Source organism: Micropterus dolomieu, linkage group LG21 (assembly GCF_021292245.1).
Source record: "Micropterus dolomieu isolate WLL.071019.BEF.003 ecotype Adirondacks linkage group LG21, ASM2129224v1, whole genome shotgun sequence".
NCBI classification, from domain to species: Eukaryota; Metazoa; Chordata; class Actinopteri; order Centrarchiformes; family Centrarchidae; genus Micropterus; species Micropterus dolomieu.
Genome location: NC_060170.1, coordinates 3,041,297 through 3,067,339, shown reverse-complemented (window position 1 = coordinate 3,067,339; position 26,043 = coordinate 3,041,297). Strand labels below are relative to the sequence as shown.

The window sequence follows — 26,043 nt, the reverse complement described above, 5'->3', positions numbered from 1 at the left end:
GTGACAATTAAGAACAAAATACTTTGCATTCAGACCGTAATCCACATTAAACCACCATTATAGAACACTTCTGCTAATAGGAACAATAATAACATACACTGACGACTCAACTCACTCAACTCAAATGAGGACTTTCATTGAGAATAAATGCAAATACATCATTCTTTTTCTACTACTTAAACGTACTCAATGTGCAGTGTAATTTAAAACCAGACGAAGAGAGAGCTCGGTGCATCCATGAGAAAACAAGGAAGGAGCACAGGTCAAAGGTGGACGCTGAGATTTTAAACTTAACTATTTTCAGAAAAGTGTGAATAAATGTAATGATAGATTTATTTACAATCAATGTTCTATTACTCATCAGCAGTGAGAGATCAGTGCAGCAAGAGTCAAATAACTAATACTGTATGGAACACTGACCAGACGACCAGGCCCACACTTTAGTATTCACACTTGAAAATCAATACTTACAGTAAAATCCTTAAAGTACTCAAAGCATTTGGCTTGTTGAGCCATTTTGGACAGATGATTTGTTTCTCTCTAACTCCAAGTCATACTAGTTATCGTAGTCCTGTGTGTTTTATTATAGTCCTCGCAAGTAGTTAACAGGGAAATGCAAGTTCACCTGCTGCCTTGAAAATGCATAACAATGTTTTTTAGTTGATTGAACTTTTTATAACTTCTTTCAACTTCATACTTTGAGTTAAAACAAATAATTATTGTACTTAATCAATGCCAAAAACTTCCTTTAACTAGTCTTTAACAGGCATATATTTCTGCAATAATCTAGCTTACAGTTTCAAGTTAAAACAACTTAACTACATTTAAACTACTTTCCATTTCAAGTTAAAAGGATTTAAATTCCACATTTGTTTTAATTTACATGTATATGGCCGTTGTCAGGTACCCCCAGCAATGGTGACACTAGTCCTTTCTTGTTTACTACAAAAGTGTCTATATTTTGGTCTAGTTTCTTTGTGTGGGATCAATAATGTTAACCATCTCTTAATTTCAAATGAGACCAACCCTCAAATTATAAACAAACCGGATCAAGAGTTAGAGTTATACCTGATGGCTTGAACCCAATCAGCTGCACCACCTGTTTTAATTGAAGAGACATACACAATACCAAGTCATATTTAAATGCCAACAGTATGATGTATGTATGTAACAGTGTATTCATGAATGCATAAATATTACTTACTTGATTTCCTGATGCTGGTTTTATAGAGAAATTCACAAAGCTCTCCTTTCTGAAGCTCTCTGTAAGACAAAAACACCTATTTGTATTTCAAGTTAGCATTTTCACTTTCAGGACAAACACATTTGTTTATTCACTTCAATTCAGTTTTATTAATGTAGCGCCAAATCATAACAGATAACTGGGCACTTTTTATATAGAGCAGGCCTAGACCGTACTCTTTAAAATATTATTTACACAGACCCAACAATTCCAAACACGAGCAAGCACGAGGCCAAAACATGTAAGACAAAGATTATAAAAGCAAGACAAAATACAAAAGAAAGAAAGCTTCATAAAATACACACAGGGGAGCAAAAATGCAAACAATATGAACAACAAAAGAACATTGTGAGAATTCTCAATATAAAATCTTTTGGTTCTTTCTGTATGCAGATCTCCTTTATTTGCCCTTCTATCTAAACAATGAATGTCATTTATTTGTAGCTTTGTCTCTGCAGAACAGATTTCTGCTGATGAGATAAACCAAAATATGAAATGAAGTGAAATGGCATCTGATGTCTATTCTCACCACTCATCATTTACTTATTTCAGTCACAAAGTGCTGTGAAGGTGCAGGAGAGAGTGTCATTCACAGCAGTGGTGGACATGTCACTGACCATTGCATTGACATAAAGATGAAATAAACGGATTCAACAAATGTAGCGAGGTATTTACTGAGACTACATATTGTAAATGAGGCCAGCTGTAGTTCTCCTGATTAGCATTAAATGTTCCATATTAGGAAAAATCCACTTTTTCATGTCTTTTTATCATAAATATGTGTCCCCGGTGACTCCCATATTATGGAAAAAAAACCCATCCTCTCTTTTTTCTCCTTCTCAGTCTTGCAGTAAACGTGTGCAAACACGTAGTTTGAATTTGGCTCCCTTCTTGACGTAATGGAGAGATGTGTGTAGCATAGGACCTCCTCCAGCCCTTCAGTGCAGTAGATGGCCCCGCACACTGAAAATACCGCTCTCAGACCCACTGTCCAACAACACCAGCTGAGCTAGAGCTGGAGGTTGTTCAGTATGTCTTTCAGAAAGTGCTTTTACGGTTATGGAAAGTTAAACATTTTCTGGTTTTCCCTCTGATGTCCTCTCACTGCTCTGCCTCAGCTCTCTGTGATTTACTGATGGACAGATAGCTTTACTTGTTGCTAGCACTACGGTAACCGCTAGGTGTTGCTAACTGTACCTGTTGTTATCAGCTGGCTCTGCCCGAACTGAATACAACTAACTTGACTTTGACTCTCCCTCTGTGTGTGTGTGATATAACAGCCTGAGATTTTACACCTACTTTTCTCAGACTTTATATTTTAGGCAGTTTCCTGACAGTTTGGTAATAAATCAGTATTTATATACATTTCCATTTCCACCTACAGATTTTGCACATCTAAACAGGAATTATTTATCATAGATTACCTTACAAAATATCTCCCCTAGCCTTATAAGTAATACTTTAGTTAAGACCATGTCACACAGAGTACACACACAGCCTCAGGTTATGCAGCCTACCGTTCTTGATGACCAATGATGTTGAAGTGGAGCTGGGGGGTCCAGAGGTCTCACTGGTCTCAGGGCTGGAGGCAGTAGGTGGACTACGCCCCCAGGAGGTAATTGGGGCCCTCTGGGAAGGTAGGAAGCTGGTTGGCTGGGAACAGTTCTGAAATACATCTCAACTCAATCAGAAGTGCAGCAAAGTGATGATTTTATCCTAAAGTACAATATGTGGACATTACTGCTATACCAAAAATGGCCACATAAAAGCAAAGTCAGAGTTGCAGTAAAACAAACATTGGTATAGAGGGAATTTATTTTCCAGCCTTTACTGATGGATCACTGTTGTGTGCTTGTTACGCACTCACCGTGAAAGATAAGGCCTTCCTCTTTTCTTTGATCCTCTTTATGGCATTCCTCACCTAAATGAGAAGCAGCGTTTACACCCACTGGTTTGTCCAAAAGGCTGGCAGCCCCGCATACCAAACAAAGATACATTCTGATATTCTGCCGCAGTGGTGACAGACAGCAACACTGACAATGGACTGCATGCCTTCTTACCTCACTGTTGTACACAGCATACACTAAGAAGATATACAAGCCCTATGGAAGATAAGAGACACATTACAAAGCACATGTGAAAGGTGGAAAGTGGAGAAGAATTAACTGCATTCATACAGCTTTTGTAGACAATCTTCAACAAGTACGTTTAGTACTCCACTTTTCCATCTAAGTCAAACTCTGCTTTTCCCTTTACCAATAAAGAGAGAACCATGTATTGCTAAATACATGAATACAAACCTCATTTCTCTCGATATGTGTGGTTTTCTACTCCCTTTTAGCACAGGTTTCAGTTGGATTCTGATACTCAACTCTTAGCTCAAGTCAAATCAATGTCTCCATGTCTCTTGGTTTACTATTACAGTGAAAATATTCACCAGAATTGCAATTTTGTGAGTCTTTTCTCTAATATTGCAGTTTGCTGACCTCATGTATGTGCTGTGATGTACAGTATTTATCTTTTTAAAGAAAAATACTATAAAAGTGTGTTCCCTTCGCCAACCATAAACAGTCCACTGCAGCAGTAGTAGCCCAAACACCTCACAGTTTTTTCTGGATGCTTAAACACTAACAGTCAGTCTTGAAGCGCTATTTCTTGAACCATTAACACTTGACAACTGAATGCACGTTCTCTGCTTTAAACTCAGTGTGCAATTTTATAACACACTTTTTTCAAAACTGTAGACACAACTTGCTGCTTTACACTCAGTTTGCAATTCAATAACACAATTCTATAAAAACTGTAAACATTCCTCTGTTTTGCTACAGTGTTTTGCCAATTGGCATTTCACATTTAGATTATTAGTTCACTTTTCTATCAGAGGAGGAGCACTATGCATAAATGGGCCATAGGTAAACATTTGGTTTGGCTAACAATGGATGCATTAGAGGGGTAAGAATTAAAGGAGGAAAATGAGGGCATGGACGAGAAAGGGAAGAAAGAAGAGGAGGATGAGGAAGAGAACAAGGAGGTGAAGAAGTAAGAGGAGGAGAGGGCAAGATCAAGTAGGATGGGGGAGAAGGAGAGGACCAGGAAGAGGAAGAGGGAGGGGAGTCAGGAACATAACTGATGAAATCAGAGCCACTGTGATTGACCATGTTGTCAACCATGGGAGGAGCATGAGAGAGGCTGGGCAGTGGATTCCACCAAATCTGAGTCGCTATACTGTTGCAGGTATCATCTGGTTATTTTTGAAATTAGAAGCGGTAAGTAACTACTGGTTCAGTAATATGCACTGTAAAGACAAGGATCTTTTACTACTTTATCAATCAAATGCTTTTACAGAATTGTAAGAAAACCAGTATCTGGTGGAACAGGTCGACTGTTGACCCACATTCTAAATATGGGCATTGCAAATAACGGCATCGCACTCAGAACTATAGGACCACATAGGGGCAAATACCACAATGTTCCAAAACATCAGAGTCTCTCTGCACTGAATGAAGCAGCTGTACAGAGTCCCTTTCAAAATAAACTCAATTCATGTAAATTACAGTTTTTTACAATTGCTTACACACTAAAATGTTATATAACACATGGTCAGTGAAACCTTACACTCAGGGAGCAAAACTAAAGCCCAGATCTGTACAACTATAAGCACGTTCTCAGCCTCACACCTTTTGCAAAACACTAGACACAGTGATTGCAAAATACACACAGGCTACATTAGACACAAAAATCTCACACAATGTCTCGTCTAAAATGCCACACCTGTGAACCAATTGATCAAACATCGCCATCAGGTGTACAGACAATTAGGTGCACAACTCTAAACTCACCAATCTTGTGCAAGCACTATAAAAATGCAGCAGGTGAGTTTACCTGTTATCAACAAAAATGGAAGGTAATGTTCCAGTAAGAGAGAGGATGAGAGGGAGACCAAGAGGACATGGACAAAGAAGACGAAGACCAAATTTATCAAATGATAATAGAGCAACATATATATATATACTGTTGCAACAGTAATTCGGACATTTTGACAAGAGAACAGGTGAAGTACATTAGTGTCTACAGTACATTACAGTATAATCAGTAAATACAGTATATAGCTTACAATATCCAGTACATCAGTACTCTGTATTTATTTTTGTAAATTCTTGGTCTACAGGATTGAGGGTCGACCTCATCAAAGTGGAAGGGGCCGAATATTCTCTGAAGAACAAGAGAGAGCTATCATTAACATGGTTTTGGCCAATAATGCAACACGCCCCAGAGAAATTCAACCAAACATCCTCAATGACAACACAGTGTTACAATAATGTTCATCAGGTGGGGGGCGAATCCTTAAAAAACATCACATACAGATGAAACAACTCAACATAGTCCCATTTGAACAAAATTTGGAGAGAGTAAAAGACCTGCGGCATGAATATGTGGAGGTATCTACTGTAATGCACACTGCACAAATAACCCTTTTTCACGTAAATGTATAGTAGGCTGACAATGAACAACACAATGTTGTCTATCTTTCAGAGAGTTTTACAAATGGAAGCTGCTGCAATCCAGCATGAATTTATCTTCATGAAGCTGGATTTAACCTGACTAAAGTTAGAAGAAGGGGGAGAAACATCATTGGGCATAGAGCTATTCTCAATGTGCCAGGCCAGCGTGGTGGTAACATCATCATGTGTGCTGCCATCTCCCAGAATGGGGTCCTCCACCGCCATGCCACATTTGGTCCTTACAACATGGCCCGCATACTCACATTTTCAGACAGACTACACTACATCATCACAGTTGAAAACCAAATGGATGCAGAGCAGATGAGATACATTATTATCTGGGACAATGTATCTTTCCACCGATCTGCTCTGGTCCAAAACTGGTTTCATCAGCATCAACTATATATACTCCAATACCTCCCACCATACTCTCCCTTCCTTAACCCTATTGAGGAGGTTTTTTTGGCATGGTGGTGGAAGGTTTATGACCTCCAGCCCTATATCAGGATGCCCCTCTTTCAAGCTATGGAGGATGTGAGCGATCAAGTGGATGCAGCATCTGTGCAAGGGTGGATTTGCCAATCAAGACGATACTTCCCTCACTGTCTTGCAACAGAGGACATAGACTGTGATGTGGACAAAGTGCTATCGCCAGATACAGCCAGGCAAGAAGAGATAATTAGTTTTTTTTGTTTTTTGTACTGTACATTTCTGTACTTCATACTTTCCACAATTAGTTTTGCTGAAAATAAATATATATCAGAATTGTACTGTGTGTGCTGTGTTTGGTCAATATATCCAATACTGTATCTCTGAAAATTCAAAGTCATTATACATCCATTATAAGATGTATAATGTTTTGCTTTTTGTTGTAAGGTTTTGTGGTTACAGTTTTTAACAATTGCTTAGACACATTTCTATAATCATTTTAACTTTTGCTACGTGTATTTATCATTTTGCAACACAAGTGCATCACAGTGCAAAGTTTTGCAAAAAGTATCTTAACTACCTGAACTTGTTTACAGTTTTTTCCAACTGCTTACACACAAAATCTTTACATGTCACACAATTTTTGAAACATCTCACTCAAACAGCAAAACCTCATCTCAAACCACCAAAACAATTAGCTATTTCTCAGCTTTTCAGTCAGTTTTCAATTGCATAAAACACTTTTTTCAAAACACTACAAACAATTCTCTACCTAAGACACAAAAATCTAACAGGAAGTGACCTGCTTTCCTTTTCCAAACACAACCAATCAAAATGCTACACTTCTTCTCCAGGTCACACAGCCACTCCTCACATGTGCAAACACTAACTGCTTAACTGATCACTAACCAATCACTGCTTTAGTATACAGTAGACCTATACATAGGTTAAAGGTCAAATTACCTGTTTTGAACAATGGATGCCAACAATGGACAGAGAGGAAAAGTTCAAGGAGGAAGAGTTGGTAGAAGAGGAGGAGGAAGAGGAAGAGGAGACTGAGGACGACGATTACGAGGAGGAAGAGGACGAAGGCAAAGAAGAGAAGGAAGGAGAGCCATCACGGATGAGATCAGGGCCACACTTATTGATCATGTGACCACAGGTTGACCATGAGCGAAGCTAGACTGAGAGTCCAGCCCAAGTTGAGTCGCTTTACAGCGGCGTCCATAATTTGAACCGTTTGCAACATTATATTGGTTATTTCAGCAGTATAGTATTGTTAAATAAGTATTAATTTTTGGCAATAAAAGAAAAAATTATAGTTTTGGTTTACATATGTTTATGGTTTAATTTCTTGAATGTTACTGTATACAACACTGTACTACTGTTACAACTGTAAAAATAACTGTTTTTCCAAATAAGTATTTGCTGTTTCAACATTGCATTTGGTGTTTACAGTTCATTTTTCAACACATCTTAGCAGATTAGTTTTACTCTACAACATTGTATGGGAGTGTACAAATACACCTGCGAAAGACAAATGAGCTTTAGATTTAGAACAACAGTGTGTGCATGGTATATCCAATAATTTCCATCCATCCATCGTCAACCGCTTATCCTACGTACAGGGTCGCGGGGGGCTGGAGCCAATCACAGCTGGCATCGGGCGAAAGGCAGGGTACACCCTGGACAGGTCGCCAGTCCATCGCAGGGCCACACATAGACGATCAATCACTCACACTCACACCTAAGGACAATTTAGGGTCACCAATCAACCTAACCCGCATGCCTTTGGATGGTGGGAGGAAGGATTTTGGTGTGTTTATGGCATTTTGAATGCAGTGTTTCATTTTGAAGGACATATGAGGCATTTTGCATTTTTTCCGAGCAGTTGGGAGAATTGTGTGTAGAGTTTTGGAAAAAGGAGACATAGTTTTGAAAATGTGTGTAAGCAGTTGGAAAAAACTGTAAGGTTTTGCCAAATGAGTGACTGATTTGACAAATGGATTTAGGCGACTGAGTGTTTGATTCAGTGTGTTAGCAATTGTGAAAAACTGTAATAGTGAAAATATGTGAAAAAAAAAGGTGAAAATACTTTTTCATACAGTCTCTCCTGGAAGGCGTATGTGCCACATGAAAAGTGATGGAAATACATGAAATGAAAGAGAGAAGTTCAAACCCTGTTTACTTTCTCAGTGGGCATATATGTCAGCTTGGCTCTGTCAGAAAGTTACAGACATGGCTGGACATTCCAACATTGGAATAGTTTGGGGTTAGGGGGTTTCAGGCACTTCTGTTGGAGTGTACTGGTAGATTTGGATGCATCATGTGGTCTCAATCAGAATATCTGTTACTAATAGGAAAACTAAAATTCTTTCAAACTTAATAAAAACCCATCTGGGCATTTTAATGATTTTGGCGTCCCTATCTTTAGGATTACATCGTTTGACTGTGCCTTCCAGTAAACACATTTCCATTAGAAAAATTATTAATTAAGTGCCACCTCTATGGTTAAGGGTTGGTTCAGTTTAGGCAGCTAAAACTACATTGTTAAGTGCAGAGAAAGATTGTGATCAGTGTAGTCAGAAAACAATGTTGGCTGTTGGTATAAGACACAGGATGCAAACTGCAATCTTCTGTGTCAAAGCCAGACACAAACCAAACCATCCATTCACGCCTCATCCCTAAGAGGCTTTGCCTCTGAGAAAGTCAGTCATTATTCACATGAACGGGTTTTGTCAGAAAAACACAAACATAGGTCATTATATCTAACTGCTTTAATTCACACACTGAATAAAAAGGTACACATAGATCACAATGTACACAATGAGGACATGAGAAACTAAGAGGGGAGTTGCTGATTGGGTAGAATAGGAGATAAGCTGATTGGTTGCTTGCTGCTGTTGTCAAGAGCCCTCAGTTCACACTTCAGAAGAATTCACATGGCCGAGTCTATTTTGGAGCAGATATATGCATAAGCAGTGTTTGCATGCATAAAGTGATTAAAGCAATGATGTCTTAGAGGTGGAGCCCAAGTAGACTCTGCTCCTTAGGATCACAACAGAACTATGACAAATGAAAAGATAACATTTTTTAAACTTTGATTATAGGGTCTAATTTCATAATTATGACAGTAAACGGTCAGCGACAGAAATAAAATTGCCATACTGTAGTGTGTAAACTTGTGTTTACGCTGCATCACACCATTACCAACAGTATGTCTAATAAATCTAAAAATAAGTATACTCAGTCAGACAATAATTCAGTGTTGATGCAGAAATTTAGTGGAAGGAATCAGAAGTGGAAGATTTAGTGACAAATAATATCAGATTCCGGGACCAGAAGTTTTAGTGAATTGAATACTCTGCTGGATGTTATTAGTGAGCCCTATTTTGCTCTACCAGCTCTCATCTGCTTTCCTGGTTCATAGACCTAAGACTGTCCGTCATACTTTGATTTTATAAACTTTTGAAGTAGCTCAGTAAAAAAAAAAAAAAAAAGGATTTTTGGTAAGAAAAAGAAAAAGGGCTGGCCCCGCATTATCCTCCTACCTACATGAGGAAGAACTCCTTCTCTAGTGTTATCTGCCCTAAACTGGACACCAGCAGTAAATCTAAATTAACTAGCAGCTCTCCGGGGGTCACCCAGGGGCTAGCTCATTTTGATTAATTAAAGAGCGGGAAAGAGCACAGGGTTGTGGGTGGAGTGAGAAAAGACAAGGAGAGAGGGATGTAAAGAATGGACCATATCAGAAAAACAAGTACAGTGTATGGAAAAGGGTGAGAGAAGAGTGTCTGAGAAAGGAAGTAAATGTTATGTTATCAGGGGAGGAGAGCTGGAGGTAGATGTGGTATGACCTTTCGTTCAAAGGCCTGACTCCCCCCCACACACGTGCATGAATACACAGTCACAGTTATAATGTTACAACTGCAAATGAGCAGGTACAGACATTACATGTGCCACACAATACACTACAAAGCTATGACACACACATACGCATCAGTAGCTGCAGAGGTCATGGAACTATGCTCATGAATGAACATGAGAAAGACATCATTTTAAAGCTATAGTGAATGATGTTTTGTTTCTTTTTAGAAATAATCTCAAACTCTTGTGAAGACTTGAGTTTTTGCATCAATACAGCACACACAAACGTCTTTGAATATTCACACGAAGGAGCAACTACGCACTGATAGTATAAATGAAACACTTTTCTGTATGTAGGATAGTAAAACTCAGATACACACAGGTGTCCAAATGTGTAAAGTATGGATGTGTGTTCCTCACTTGTTTTACACAATCTGAGGTTCTAGGAAAAGGGACTCTATGCAGCTGGTTCATCCAATGCAGGGAGACTCTGTTGATGTTTTGGTGTTATCTGCCAGTTTGTGGTCCTGTTGTTCTCAGAATTTGATGCAGTAATTTGCAATGACCATATTTACAATGTGGGTGTCCTCCTCTGGGGTGCACTGTCCACCTGTTCCAGCAGATATTACTACTCAAACATTTGATTGCAGAAGTAACAAATCCTTGTCATTACAGTGCGTATTACTGAACCAGTACCAGTGCTGTACAGCACTTACAGCTACTTACCAGTTCTCATTCAACAATATAGCGGCTCAGATTTGGTTGAACCTGTTGCCCAGCATCCCTTAAATAGCGCTTTGAGGCATTTTGAGGCAACATGCTTCATCTTAAAATATTACTAGCTCCTTAATGGAATACAGTGAGTTTTTGACAGACTGCCCTATGGCTACTATACAACACTATAGTAAAACTATGCTGAGTGTGAGGTGACTAGCATCATCACCAAGGGTAAGAGGCAGACCTCTGACAAAACACAATGATTTTTACTCCACTAACATTAATGGAAGACCATGCCAGCCAATACCAAGCCATTGAAACTGCCAGCTATTTGTCCCTATCCAGGAAAAACGCTTAAAATAACATAATATTCACTCTTGTCTGCCATTGATCTGGGAAAAGTTATTCATCCCGTCGGGAATATTTCTTGTTTTTGGTGACCCCTTTACATTTCCTCTAGGGCCAAAATTTCCCACCTGCATTTATTTTCTTACCATTCCTGTAAAATTTGCCTTAAACACCTATCCAAGGCATACCCAAAGTAAGCTGAATGCTGTTCTTGAAGAATTACTGTAAGTGCTACTGGCATTGAGTAAAATAAATTTAGTTTAAACAGACTAAAAGTAGAAGGTTTTTTCATTTAGCCTCAAAATGTTTGCAAACAAATGCCAGCAGACAACAATAGCTGGGACTTACCTGGTCCAAGTTTAACTTTTATAGCAATACCACAGGAAATGTATATTTACACAGGTTGCCACAAGGGTGCCTCCCGTTTCTTGTGGCAGACTACTACCAGGGCACCAACCGATCTACTGCACATATGGAACAAGTCCGTCAAGCTGAACAGAAGTAGTCCGCGTCAGTGGTGTCCACAGCTGTCTGTGTGTCCATCTGCTCCAGAGCATATTTGAGGCTTTACGCAGATGTTTTTCTGCCGGTTGACTATGAACTTTCTAGTTCTAGCTAGATATCAGAATTTAATTGGCTACACAAAGTGCCAGTCATCAGCACAATTGGTTGCAAATGGCTTGGTCAACCCACAAACAACAGGGGCTGGCATTTCCTTACAGCACAGGCTCTTGTTGGCTATTGTAGGTCATGAATTCAAGGAATTCATAAGCCATTTTAAAAACAAGATATCACAATTTTTCCCTCCAAACTGGAGTTGTTACGTTTTTAATGAAATTTTTGGCCAGTCTGCTGGCAAATATGAAATGATGCAGCAGCAGTCCCTGGGTATTTGTTGATGGAAAAATGTGTTTTGGAATTTTTACTTAATTGGATCATCTGGACCTTTGACAATGTAACAAGACTGTTTGAATGTTTGAATGTAATCAATCGGTGGATTAATGAGGCTTCATAGATGAGTTGCATCAATTTGGATTGTAGGTGGGTGGTCTGACAGAGGCGCTGTTTGTACACACTGTTGTGATTCTATCTTCTATTATAGATTGCATTGGTTGAATCACAAGAATTTTTGCCTTCCAGCGGTGTATCTCATGAGTATCGACTTTGCAGTTGTGTGCACATCCTGAAAGCTGCCAAAGTTAAAAGGTTAATACATAAATCAAACAAACAGGGCAGGTTTCAAAGAAATGTGAACACTCAAGCTCCCCTCAAGATGAAACAGTTGATGCTGAAATGGTAAATGCAGCCCAGCTCCCCATGCACTTTGGGCACTGCTGACCACCGCTGACACAAGGAGGTGCATGCCATGCATTTTCACCTGCTAGCAAGGAGCTTTTTGGCTAAACTACTACATATAGATGATATTAAGCTATGCCCTCTAGATCCACCCCTGTGTGCTGTAGTGGATTAGAACTTGACCCCACCCATTTTTAACCATCAGAAGGAATTGAAACTAAAGAGCCAACCTACCACTGTTCTCCGGTCACATCACATCACAATACATGCATTATAATGTCATGGGACATTTCAACTTGAGCTGTACCACATGCTTAAACTGAGCTTGGGTTAAAACTGTTTTTAAATACTGAGTTCCTAACAAACGGAAATAGTTACAAGAAGTTCTGAAAATAACATTTCTGCTGAGCAGGTATTGTACAGTGGTTTGTAGAGCTTTTTCACTGAAAATAGCAGCCTGCTGAAAACAACAACCTGACAGCGTTGAGAGTCAACCAAAACAGTATGGCTAATGTTTTCACAATGCCATTTAATACATTATTATCATGAAAAATATTTATTATAGCCACTTTAATGATGACAAATTACTTTTTTTTATTTTTTAAAAGTTGCCAGTTAGTACACATAATCTTAATCTTGAACATAATTAAAATGAAAATTTCACCATGTTGACAACTTGATATTATAGGATGGTATTAATTTGATTGATTGATTGATGATTTGTATTAAGTGTAGGTTGGAATTTTTATGTACACCAGTTTGGGCAGCTTTAAATAACTTCTTATATTACACCATTATCCGAATTGTAAAAAGCTTTAGATTTGGATATGAAAAGTTTGAGGATATCACATGTCTTTGTTTACCTGGAAGGCATTGAGAATGATGAAGACATAGGCGACTACTACAGACAGATGGACCAGCACTCCGCACAACCAGGTCAGACCCAACACTGGCAGCAGGATGAGAACTGGACGGGTCACAGCCCTGCGGACATACACAGAACACACATACATGATCCATAAATGCACATACAATATGTGCATGAAGTACACACATACTCTCAAATAGAGATTAATAAGAATGGGTCTAAGAGACTAGTGAAGCAAAATTTCTCACTGTGTTGTGGTGCCATTTGGTTCCTCAGTACTCTGTATACCTTCTCTTTGTCAAGCATTTCATAAAACATGAGTATAGACCGACAGAAGGAGCCAGCAGAGTGGAGTTTTCAAGGTATTTCGATGACATTTTCTTCTCAAATATTTTCTCCTTGAATCTTCAACAAACATCTCTGCACAGCTATAGATTTTACCGCCTACAACAGTCATACTCCTGTTTCTTTGCAATCATCCTTTCAATGATCCTGGTGCTTATACGGCCAATAACCATTTCATGGGGCAAGGCGGAAAAGGTTGCCTTTGTTCAAACCACTATTGTTGTCACACTGCTGCACCTGGGTAGAGAGATTGAGTTTTCAGACTGCAAGGACAAAGCCAGCACCTACTTCCCTGTCTTCCCTTTTATTTTTGAAAGTCATTTTCCCTCTAATCTCCTGAATTCACGTAACACTGTAAAGCTGGCACAGACATCTACTTTCAGTCTATGTGTGAGGGAGTGAACAGATACATTGAGAGGGGGAATGGCGCTGTAGCTGCTCTCCTCAGCGGTAAGACATATTAGTAATTAGTAATATCTCCAGTATGCTGACCTCTAATTGTATAGCATCACATTCTGAGATCTGGGTCTTTGAGATTTCTGCCTGTAGGTGAATGGAGTTTTATTTGTGGTGCGTACAGTTTTGAAAAATGACATTAAAAAGTTCAACATCAGCATAGCTTCCCTGAATAATTGTTCCTATTACCCTGAATAACTCACATACCTCACTCCCAACAGTGTTCATTTGGGCTATTTATTTTGCAGAAAGTAAAAAAAGATATGTGTATACTATGCACCTGTGGTTATGCTGCTAGAAATATTGCTTGCATACATAACTTTGCTGTAGCAGAATTACTAGAACTGTTTGTACTATCATCCTGTAACCATAGCAACATAAACAGACCTGACACAATGAAAAGGGAAATTGTGTATGCTGCTCAGCCTCTGACTTGCAGTCATACAGCATGTATGCTGTAAGGAAGTTGAATATATAAAATATATAAAATTCTACATTGATTATATATTTTGCTTATTGTCCACAATCCATTAAAAGACTCAAACCAACAATGAATGTACTGTAATGAAGTATTGTGTGTATCCAAACCTTGATATCTCTTATCTTATTCTACTGTGCAATAAAGCTCCATTGTTGTCCACAAAGACAAATTAAATTAAAAACACATCTATGAGCTACACTGTTGCACTGGGAGACTTGTTCTTTCATTATACCATGAAAACACACACTATATTTTGACTCAATCACAATTATGCTAAATGTGGATTAGCCCTGACCACTGTCGCCAACAAATGTACTGTTCCCCTTCGAGGGAACTCGAACTGCGTCGGTGACGACACTATGGGAACGCCTCTGGGCGTGGCAGGGCTGAAATCATGAATGAAACTACTCCCATCCTATTGCCGTTGCTAGAACGGTAGCGTGTGACGGCGTAACTGGGGGACTATATAAGCACGCCGGCACACCGGACACATTAGCTTTTTTCTATTCAGCAGGCACTCTGGCATGTTTGAGACTACTCAGAAGAAAGCTACCACAAGACGAAAATACCTGGAAGGAGAAGCAGAGGAGATGGCTGGTGAGCAGTTCAGGCAGTGTGTCTTTCCATGCCCGCGCTACATCACGGCTGGGGACACTCATGCCCTGTGTGTTTTCTGTCTGGGGATGCCGCATTCCCGGGGAAATGTTTGCACGACCTACGCATAACATGTTATGCGTAGGTCTTGCAAACATTTCCCCGCTCCGTGGTCTTGCAAACATTTCCCCGTGGGTCCTGCGCACCGTAGTGGATGGCTACAGGCTGCAGTTCCGGGTCCACCCCCCGCAGAAGTTCAACGGGGTGGTCTGGACTGCGGTGCACGCGGGGCAGAGCCAGGTGTTGGGACAAGAAGTTCGCTCTCTGCTGGAGAAAGGGGCCATAGAACTCATTTCCCCGCCAGTCAGGGAGTCCGGGTTCTACAGCCGGTACTTCATAGTTCCCAAGAAGGACGGAGGACTGCGTCCGATTTTAGATCTGCGGTCCCTGAACCAATCTCTGAGGAGATTCAGGTTCAGGATGCTCACCATCCCCGCCATCATCAGTCACATCCAATCCGAGGATTGGTTTGTCACGATAGATGACAAAAGGCCTGCTGCACATGATAGCCCTGCAGTGGTGGCTGAAATCCGAGGGATTCTCCCCAAGGGGAAAATCCGCTCCGTCTGATACGGGTTACGAGCAGATGCCTTCGTTCCCTGTCTGTATGGAGGAAATCTTGGTTCCTGTCCCAAGGTCCCGTGTTGGGAGCGATCTGTCGCCGAACAATTATTTCAACAGACGCCTCACTCACGGGATGGGGCGCGGTCATGGACGGCCGCTTTGCGAGAGGCTCCTGGGAGGAGCATCATTTCTAAAGCTTGGCACATAAATTGCCTGGAAATGTTGGCGGTTTCAGAGCTCTGAGGAGTTTCTCCGCGGTCGCCACGTCCTTGTCAGGACTGACAACACGGCAGTGGTGGCCTATGTGAATCACCAGGGGGGGTCTGCGCTCGCGCCCGTTATGCAACTGGCACATCAGATCCTCCTGTGGTCCCAGCAGAGACTGCTGTCCCTCAGAGCGACATACGTCCCTGGGACCCAGAATCAGGGAGCAGACCTGCTGTCGAGACAGGGGCTGAGGCCTGGGGAGTGGAGACCCCCCGGGTGGTGGAGTCATTATGCGAAAGGTTCGGCCCCATAGACTACGCACTGTCCCCTGTGGTTCTCCCTCTCGCCCCCAGCCTCACTAGGGCTGGATGCCATGGTACAGACGTGGCCGAGGCTGCGCCTGTATGCTTTTCCTGTTTCCGGTCCTGGAGCGGGTGCATCAGGACGGTGTCAGTCTACTGCTGGTAGCCCCGTTTTGGCCGGCCCGAGTGTGGTTCTCGGACATAATATCACTCCTCGTCTCAGGTGGAGGGTCAGGTCTTTCACCCTTGCCCCGCCCTGTGGAGACTGTGGGTCTGGCCCCTGAGGGGGCCCAGTTCCTGGAGGCGGGCCTAATGGCGGGGACAGTGGAGACGGTGCTCAGCTCCAGAGCCCCGTCCACGAGAAGGACGTACGGCCTGAAGTGGAATGTGTTTGCCACCTGGTGTAGAGAACGGGCGGTGGACACAGTTACCTGCCCGGTTACTGTGGTGCTGGAGTTCCTCCAGGACCGTTTCTCTGCTGGCCTTTCCCCATCCACACTCAAGGTGTATTTGGCTGCCGTGGCGGCGTTCCACACCCCTCTGAGGGATGGGCCTCTGGGGAGGCTTCCACTGGTCGTGCGCTTCCTCCGTGGAGCCCGGAGGATGAGACCCGTGACTCGTTCCAGGGTTCCCACTTGGGACCCGGCGGTGGTTCTCGAAGCGCTGGCTGAGGCCCCCTTCGAACCCCTGGAGTCGGCTGAGGCCAAGCACCTGACCCTTAAGATGGCCTTTCTCCTCGCTTTCACCTCTCTGAGGATGGTGGGGGATCTCCAGGCACTTTCGGTTTCTCCTCAATGCCTGGAGTTTGCCCCGGGGAGGGTCAGAGCCATCCTGCACCCCTGTCCGGGCTATGTCCCTAAGGTTCCGTCCAGGTTGGCAGGGTCTACGGTGCTGCAGGCGTTTCATCCCCCACCTCATGTGACGGCGGAGGACGGGAGACTTCATCTGCTCTCCCGGTCAGAGCACTGAGTATTTACACTCTGAGGTCCTCCTGGTGGAGGAAAGCAGACCAGTTGCTGGTGTGTTTCGGGTCCCCCAAGACTGGGCTCCCCGCTTCTAAACACACGATCAGCAACTGGATTGTTCAGACTATTTCCCTGGCCTATCAGGTGCGTGGGTTACCTTCACGTATGGCCGTAAGGGCGCACTCTACTCGAGGCATGGCGCCCTCCTCGTAGGGGCTTCGCTCCAGGATTTGTGTGAGGCAGCTGGCTGGGCCACTCCTCACACTTTCATCCGGTTTTACAGTCTGGACCTTCCTTCTGCACCCGGCACCCGTGCGCTCTCCTCCTAGTCGTGCCTACAGGTTTTTGCACGCTGGGGGGGCAGGCGGAGGCTTCGGCGTGGAATAGTGGGTATTCTCGTTCCCATAGTTCCCTCGAAGGGGAACGTCTCGGGTTACGTATGTAACCCTTGTTCCCCGAGAAGGGGAACGAGACACTGCGTCGGTCGGCCACACCTCGCCCCGCCTGGAGTACCTTGCTTCATAGCAAAGAGCTAATGTGTCCGGTGTGCCGGCGTGCTTATATACTCCCCCAGTTACGCCGTCACACGCTACCGTTCTAGCAACGCCAATAGGATTGGAGTAGTTTCATTCATGATTTCAGCCCTGCCACGCCCAGAGGCATTCCCATAGTGTCGTCACCGACACAGTTTCTCGTTCCCCTTCTCGGGGAACAAGGGTTACATACGTAACCCGAGACGTTTCCGCCTTTTTGAGGAATGTTTGATGAAAAAAAAAGGTGGCTTAAATGTGTTTTAGGTTTTTAATTACTGAGACTTTTCTAAAGTTGATACTTTAGTATGTAACACATTTTCAAAGATTTATGACTTAGGCAGGAATGAATGGCTTTGAGGCTGAATGACACTGACAGGGTAGAAAAATACACTTACACTGTACATACATGCAAAGTCAGACTAATGTGTTGTTGGTTTGAGTCGTTGCAGGGGATTTGTTGACAATAAGAAAAATATGGCCAGACTCATATAAAAAATATAATCAATAATATAAAAGTAGCTGTATTTCTGTATGATGTGGTAAAATAACCGAACTAAGAATGGATTCCTTGGACAGTCAGGATTGTGTTTTCAAGGCCTTATAACAAAGATGAAGATGTACATGTATTACAAAAAAGCCTTCAAACAGTCCTCGGTAATTGGGATTGTTCAGGGAATGTCACAAACTTTAAAGTAACCATACTACCTTTACTGTTGCTTTCATAAGTCATGTTTTAGGCACTGATCATGTTGAGAATTGTCTAGAGGAACTAAACACTGCTCAATTGAAGCTGCAACATTAAAACACTTATAAAATAACAATTAATTTAACAGAATGTAGTTTTAAGTCAGACCCCAAAATGTAGCACACACACACACGGACACGCACACACATGCATACAGTTGTGTTGGGACCAGGTGTTAAGCTGATAAGCCCTTACAACTCCCACAGCAGACTCCCGAGCCTAAACTCCCAATCTCTCACACTGTCTCGATTGACTATGGCTGCTCGACCAAAAACGATTGTGCGATTCAGAGACAGTGTGAGAGAGCGTGGGCGTACGAGAAAAAGACTTGTGAAAGAGAGTGCATAAAAAGCAGGAGGAGAGAGAGAGCGACAGAGTGAGGTAGAGAAGCCATTGTATCTCACCAAGTGAGGTCAAAGGTCTGCATCTTTGATGCTGAGCTTGGACTGAGCATCTTAGCACGACGGCGAGCACTGGAAACTGTCACCATGACAACCCGACACAGCACAACTGCATTGACCTGCAGACAGAGGACAACAGCGTCAACATGGCCTTCAGCAAACAGGAGACATGCTGCTGCAGATCCACTTGGCCTCAAGCTCACATGTAGAGGAGGGAAAGTGTACCCTCCTCCTCAGGCTGCAGGAAATCACATCACAGTGAACAGTATTCAGCTGTACATCAGTTCACTTTTCATTGCTCCTGGTCTATCTGAGACACAAAAATAGAATATAGAGGAAATATAGAAGGATAGTGTATAAGCTCAATCTTCATCTGGAAGGGTCTTCCTATGATCTTCTGTTTGGGATTTTGGGGGATGATTGGGATCATTCAGGGATTATGTCACTCATGTTTTGTGTCTTTTTAAAAGGTGCCCTGTGAATATTCTTGTGAATAAAACCAGTTATGTTTGCGTGTCTACTAGAATGCATTGTGTATCTTGAGGCCTAACCAAACAGGAAGCTTCCGTCAGAAACCTGATTAAACCTTAAACCTGCACTCTATTGAACAGCCAGCTGGGATCGGCTCTTCTGGTTGCAAAAGAAGAAATTAGAAATAATGATAAAATGACCCTATTTCTCACCAGATTTATTACCTCAGTGAAGACTTTCAAAATGAGTTTATGGTCTCAATCGCTAGTTTCAAGTCTCATTTAATACAACATGATGTTCATTTAGTAAATTATGGTCCCATTTAGATAGACCATAAAGCAGAGTTTGCTTCAGGGTGGGATTATCTGTGATTGACAAGTCATTACCATGGCAACTTATCAGGCTAATCAGGCTAGAGTGACTCGTACCCACGGCCCTGTGTAAATTTAACCAGAGCCTAAAAAAATTATTAATTAGGAGTTCATTTAGTTTTTAGACTGTTGTTTGCTAGACAAAATTTTCAGCCCTGTTAAAATGGCAGTTAAGGTGAATTACAGATGCACCTAGCTAAGCAAGCTAACTAGCCCCACAAATGGCCATTAGTTTCACCGTCTCATCTAAATATGGTCACGTCAGGTGCCGCTGGTTGCAAAAAATCAACATGGCGGCACCCTATCGGCCAAACTTGAAAAAATGGGAGTCCACAAACCAGTGGGTGATGTCACGATGACTGCGTCCACTTCTTTTATACAGTCTATGGGCCTAACAAATGCTAAATACATTTCTCATCACCTGCATCATTTACATCCATGCCTGGCTAGCTATCAGTCTTCTTCTTCTCTGTCTTTTGCTAGTTGGTTAGGGCAGGAATGCATCATTTGCATGCTGTGCAAGTGTAGAGGTTAGTCCTGTTCACTGCATGGGGTACCTTTGAAGTCCACTTCAACAATGCCTTGGGCTTTAACAGTGAAAGCTGTCACTGTATACATTTGATATGGATTGTTATTATTGTTGTCCCTTCTCTCTCATCTTCCTCCTTTAAACTTTTAAAAATCAACTAATGTCAAACATTTTAACAATCATTACAAACAATATCACACTCAGCAAAAAAAAAAAAAAGTCAAATGGTTTTGGAGTATGGCCCATTCAAATGCAAAAGTTTTCAAAAAGCTCCACTAACAAACATTATATGATGCACCAGTTAAAAATAATTGTAAGGAGGTACAGGAGGTGGATGAGGGCACACACACACACACACACACACACACGGCATGAGATTACATACCGCCAAGACAAATATAACAGGTCCCACAAAGGCCCAGATGGTGTCAGTCTTCACATTGAGCCAGCAGTGGTTATCTGCCTTGTACTTGTCCACTGATACTGCCAGTGTTACACCAACAATTAGAACAGGTAGTCCTGAAAAACAATTTGATAAAAGAAAATTAACTGTGGTAGTGCTGTGACAATAAAGAAGCAGCATGTTTAAAGACATATTTATGGAACAGTGACTGCTGCTGTGTCTCTTAGTCTATTTAGTCTGAAGGGGAACATACAGGACATCTGCATGGAGAGCCGTGAGGAACACCTGAATATTGAGTGTTTGCGGTGCATATTCACACACTGTTCTCAGCTCTAACATGAACAGACGCACCTGCGAGATGTTTTTAAAAAAAAGCTGGGTTAAGGTTGCAGTATAGCATTACATCACATCTGTAGTCTGTCATATAATGTTTGTTTAAGCACTGACATAAGTTAACATCAGTAACTCATCATTCGATTGGACAAATAAGTCTAAAAGTCTAAAGGCCCATCTAGCAGCTTCTGTATGCTGCAATGTTTATTACACTCCCGAACATGAAAGAGCAAAATCCTTGTCTTGGGGTGGCATTTCAATTCAATTTTTTCATCTATTTATTTTAGAAATCATCATATACATCCTTTATATAAAGTTTGTTTGTGTAATATGAGTACATGGAATGGAAAACAGAATGTTTTCCATTCCAAAAAAACAGTGGTGGAATGATTCCACCACTGTTTTTTTGTAGGCTCTGAGAGAAGTTGAGATTTTGAGAGTACTTGAAGGCTATTATATATATATATATATATATATATATATATATATATATATATATGGTTTCACTCCAGCCTTTGCATCCCTGGTGTCTAGCCTGGAGTTCTGGGACTGTACTTTGGACTAACATACTGTTTGATGTTAGGCATGACATAACAAAAAAAAGTAGGCCACATTTTACATTTTTGATTAATAGTATACAATTTACATGATGTGAATGAAACAGCCCCAGCATTTCTTGTGACAGTGTTTTAATATTTAATTCCCCAGAAGGAATCAAACAGAAGCACTATTGAGCCACTGTAGCCATGTAGAGCTGCCCGCCTGTGCCCACCCCATCCTGTGTGTCCACACATGAACTCTCCCTATCTGTGTGAGAGAAAAAGGGAAGCAACTTTCCATATTCCTCCAGCAGCTGAACCAGGCAAAAGTTAATTCCACTCTCATTTCACTTCACAAGTGAGGTCATCAGGGACGGCTGAACACATTACCAGTAAAAGTGAACAAGATACTTTCTTGTTCTACATTGTATTAAAATATTTTCTCCTGTGCTTGTATTTGTTCTTCATCCTGATTTGAAAAATCACTTGTTTTTATCAAAATTACGCACAAACATGAGGGAGATAAAGTTTGTAAGTGTTAGAACAACAAGGCGAATAATTTGCAAATGTGACAACCACAGTTTGTTATGCTGATTTATCTGTCAGCATGCTTCTTAAATAAATTTCAATGTTTACTCATTAAGAAAAAATTTTACATTAAAGCAGATTTGATAGATTTGATCCAAACCTAGGTAACCAGGACATAAATCTCCAACTCCAACTTGACAAGTGACTGAATGGAGATGAGACTTTACCCCAGCCAATGATGTAGTAGAGCTTCATCCTGCGGTCCTCGCTGATGTTGACCGACACCACTTTGCTCCAGAGCAGCAGACCCTCCACCAGCATCCAGGCGAAGGAGGCCATGAAGAAGAGGTGGAGTAGTGCAGTCACCACGAAGCATGCTGCCTGCAGGATTACAAACATCCAAAAACAAAACATGGTTTCATCCCTGGGATGAAAGTGAAATTATTTTTTGAGTCAGTAATTCATCAATAGTAGTAGAAATCTGAGAAATCTGTGTCCAAAACACAGTATATTTCATGACCATAATAATATCTAGACTGAACTAAAACAATCGAAGATGTGGGTGGGAAGTCAGAGGTCAGAAGTTCAATTTGTGCCCTAATGTTGGCACCAGAGGAGATACAGGTCACAAAAAATGTTCAGCTTCCTCCTCATGATACTACTATCATTAACATAAGAACTCAAAGTTTTACAGTGTTTTGCTCTCAGCTTCTTACTATAAGTGACAGGTTCTTACACAAACACACTGTCAAAGTTAAAACAAGTTTTGTTTGATTTCAGTTTTAATGACGCAACAGTGGCCCACAGAAATGTGACTACGAGCACATATATTTTGTGAAGAAGGTAGAAAGAATACTTTATTTTATGAACATTCCACCTACTTTATTTATATTTTACTTACAAATATGTCGCATGTGGAGTCTCACCTCATTTGCAGATGCCCAGTCACTGCACATCAACAGCAGCTCGGCGATGCTCAGAGCAACAATCAGGTTCTTATGGACGGTGGTACGGTCTGATTTAGGAACACTGCACACGCACACGCACACACACACCCACACCCACATCCATGCATGCAAATACACACAGCATAAAATATTTGAATGAAGATCTCACAGTAGTTCTCAGGATTTTGGAAAAATGTTTCACTGTGGTGCTGTTGACATACCTACAGAGCACAATGGTTATTTTTTCCATTTATTGAGTTTTATGAAATGCTTTTCACCCTCTGAGCTTTACAGAGTGCACTCTGATGTTTGTGACTCACCCCACAGCGATGAAGAGGATGAAGGTGAAGAGGAGGCCACACAGAGACACTCCACAGCCAATGAACGTCAGCACCTGCAAAGCTTTTTCGTTCTCCAGGCTCCTCTAACACAGACACATATACGCACACACACACACACAAGCTGTAAATAGCAGCACATACTGTAGATGGAAGCCTACACAGACTACAAAGTTATAATTGGAGAGAGGAATGTTACCTGGGCTTCATAAACCTGCAGCAGCAACGCAAAATTGGTGGTGTGGTTGCAGTAGCACACAGTGTATCCATATTGTTTGGACACTACCTCACAGCCTTTGGTATTCCACCACCCTCCAGCTTCCAGACTAGTTACAGACACAAACAGCACATACTTACAAAACTACATGAATACAGGAATGCCAAGAATGTAACTCTCCTATCAAAAAGTTTTGCAGCATTTATCACATTTTTTTTTTGATGAAACAGGTAAGATAACTGTTGTATTACAGAGGAATCTGAGACCTCCAAGTTGCAAACTCTTTTCAAAATGTTCATTGGTACTTACTTGAGATCAAAATCCCAGAAGGCACACACTGGATCATACACAGTGCCAGTGGGATTCTGTAAAAAATATAGAATATATAATCAATACGATATCTAATTATGGGGCGGCTGTTGCTCCAGAAATAGAGCCGGTCGTCCAAAGCGCTTTGAGTGGTCAGAAGACTAGAAAGGTGCTATATAAGTACAGACCACTTCCCATTTAATTAAGAACAAAAATGGTGAAGATGTCAGATTTTGCTAACCTGTACTTTGTGCTGGAGCTTGAAGCGAACTGCTGTGCTAACCGTCTGGTCGTCTGCCAGCACTGTGGTGGATATGACAGAAGAGCCCAGGACAGTGCCCAAATACCTGCTTATTTACACAAAGTCATACATTATTATTATTTTTCCAGTACAGAAAAGGCTAATTTGTGGTTTAACTCTATCCAGTCAGTGTGCATTCTGATACTTTAGCATAGAGTAACTTACAGTTATGCCTGTGCTATGTAGGTTGATACCTTTATTCTAAAAGCTAAAATAAGAACTGAATAGTTTAATGACAAGTGTTGAAACATGCGAGGAATCTAAACAAAGCTAAAATTCCACAAAAACAGACACTTTAAACGGCAGAGGATCTCTTTTACTCTTAATTGTTTTATTGATCAAAGTTATCTAGCAGCTAGCTAAAACATTAATACTAAATGTATTAAATACCAAAAATTGAAAATACCACCTGCTTTGATTTAACAAAAGGTTTACTGGTATCTTCATACTTACAAAAATGCAAACCACCAATTTACTGTGAGCTATGCAAAACTACAATGTAGCAGGACTTTGGACCATTATCTGAGCAGACATGATGACTTGTCAAAGACAGGTGGAACTAATAAAACTAATTACAGATGCATGAAATGTATGCTCACCCATTAACATGACTTACTGACACAACTAAATGGAATGGAGCCGTCATAAATTGTATCAGTTACATATTTGCTTAATTTGTGTTGGAAAAAGGTCAGGAGGCAGAATAAACTCAGTGTAGTCCTGTAATGTGTAGTGCCTGATTCTAGACAACAACAAAAATGTGGTGACAAAAGTGTTGGAGTAACCATTATTTTGGCAGACAAACACACTTTTCAGCATGAAAATAAACAATACAGTGGTGAAATAGTGTTTTCCCCCATCCTGATTTCTTATTTTTTGCATGTTTGTCACACTGAAATGTTTTAGATCATCAAATAAATTGAGTTCAATTCCTCTAGCCACACCCAGACCTGAATACTGTCCCACCTGTTCTCAGTCAAGAAATCATTTAAATAGGACATGTCTCAACAAAGTTGACCAAAAGATCCTCAAAAGCTAGACATCATGCTGCAAAAGAAATTCAGGAACAAATAAGAAACAGAGTAATTGAGATTTATCAGTCTGGAAAAGGTTATAGGAGCCATTTCTAAAGCTTTGGGACTCCAGCAAACCACAGTGAGAGCCATAATCCACAAATGGAAAAACATGGAACAGTGGTGAACTTCCCAGGAGTGAAATTACCCCAAGAGCGCAGCGACAACTCATCCAAGAAGTCACCAAAATCCCCACAACAACATCCAAAGAACTGCACTCAGTTAAGGCCAGTGTTCATGACTCCGCCATAAGAAAAGAGTATGGGGAAAAATGGCCTGCATGGCAGAGAACCAAGACGGAAACCACTGCTGAGCAAAAAAAACCAGTTTTGCCGGAAAACATCTTGATGATCCCCAAGACTTTTGGGAAAATACCCTAGTAGTCTGACGAGACAAAACGTCTCGGGTTACGTATGTAACCCTGGTTCCCCGAGAAGGGGAACGAGAGACTGCGTCGGTTACGACACTATGGGAACGCCTCTAGGCGAAGCAGGTCTGAACGTGAATGAAATCACTCCAATCCTATTGGCTTGTTGCTAGAACGGTAAGGTGTGACGGAATAACCGGAGGAGTATAAAGCACACCTGTACACACTCATCATTAGCTTAAACTATGAAGCAGGCGCTTCAGGCGGGGAGAGAGGTGCGGCGGGCCGACGCAGTCTCTCGTTCCCCTTCTCGGGGAACCAGGGTTACATACGTAACCCGAGACGTTCCCCTTCGAGGGAACTCGAACTGCGTCGGTTACGACACTATGGGAAC

At 41.5% G+C, this 26,043-nt stretch overlaps 1 protein-coding gene across 1 annotated transcript in view; it reads right to left on the bottom strand.

Moving 5' to 3' along the window:
* The window catches only part of adgrd2 (adhesion G protein-coupled receptor D2), a 42,124-nt gene that overhangs the window by 4,239 nt on the left and 11,842 nt on the right, over positions 1–26,043 (bottom strand). The window contains exons 11-24 of the mRNA XM_046034062.1: positions 24,150–24,255; positions 23,909–23,964; positions 23,582–23,708; positions 23,365–23,468; positions 23,024–23,126; positions 22,325–22,478; positions 20,680–20,813; positions 18,927–19,042; positions 13,266–13,386; positions 3,304–3,345; positions 3,111–3,164; positions 2,761–2,908; positions 1,205–1,263; positions 1,069–1,099 (exon numbers count right to left, since the gene is read on the bottom strand). Of these exons, the coding sequence (XP_045890018.1) occupies positions 1,069–1,099; positions 1,205–1,263; positions 2,761–2,908; positions 3,111–3,164; positions 3,304–3,345; positions 13,266–13,386; positions 18,927–19,042; positions 20,680–20,813; positions 22,325–22,478; positions 23,024–23,126; positions 23,365–23,468; positions 23,582–23,708; positions 23,909–23,964; positions 24,150–24,255 (1,355 nt within the window). The remainder of the gene's footprint in view (positions 1–1,068; positions 1,100–1,204; positions 1,264–2,760; positions 2,909–3,110; positions 3,165–3,303; positions 3,346–13,265; positions 13,387–18,926; positions 19,043–20,679; positions 20,814–22,324; positions 22,479–23,023; positions 23,127–23,364; positions 23,469–23,581; positions 23,709–23,908; positions 23,965–24,149; positions 24,256–26,043) is intronic.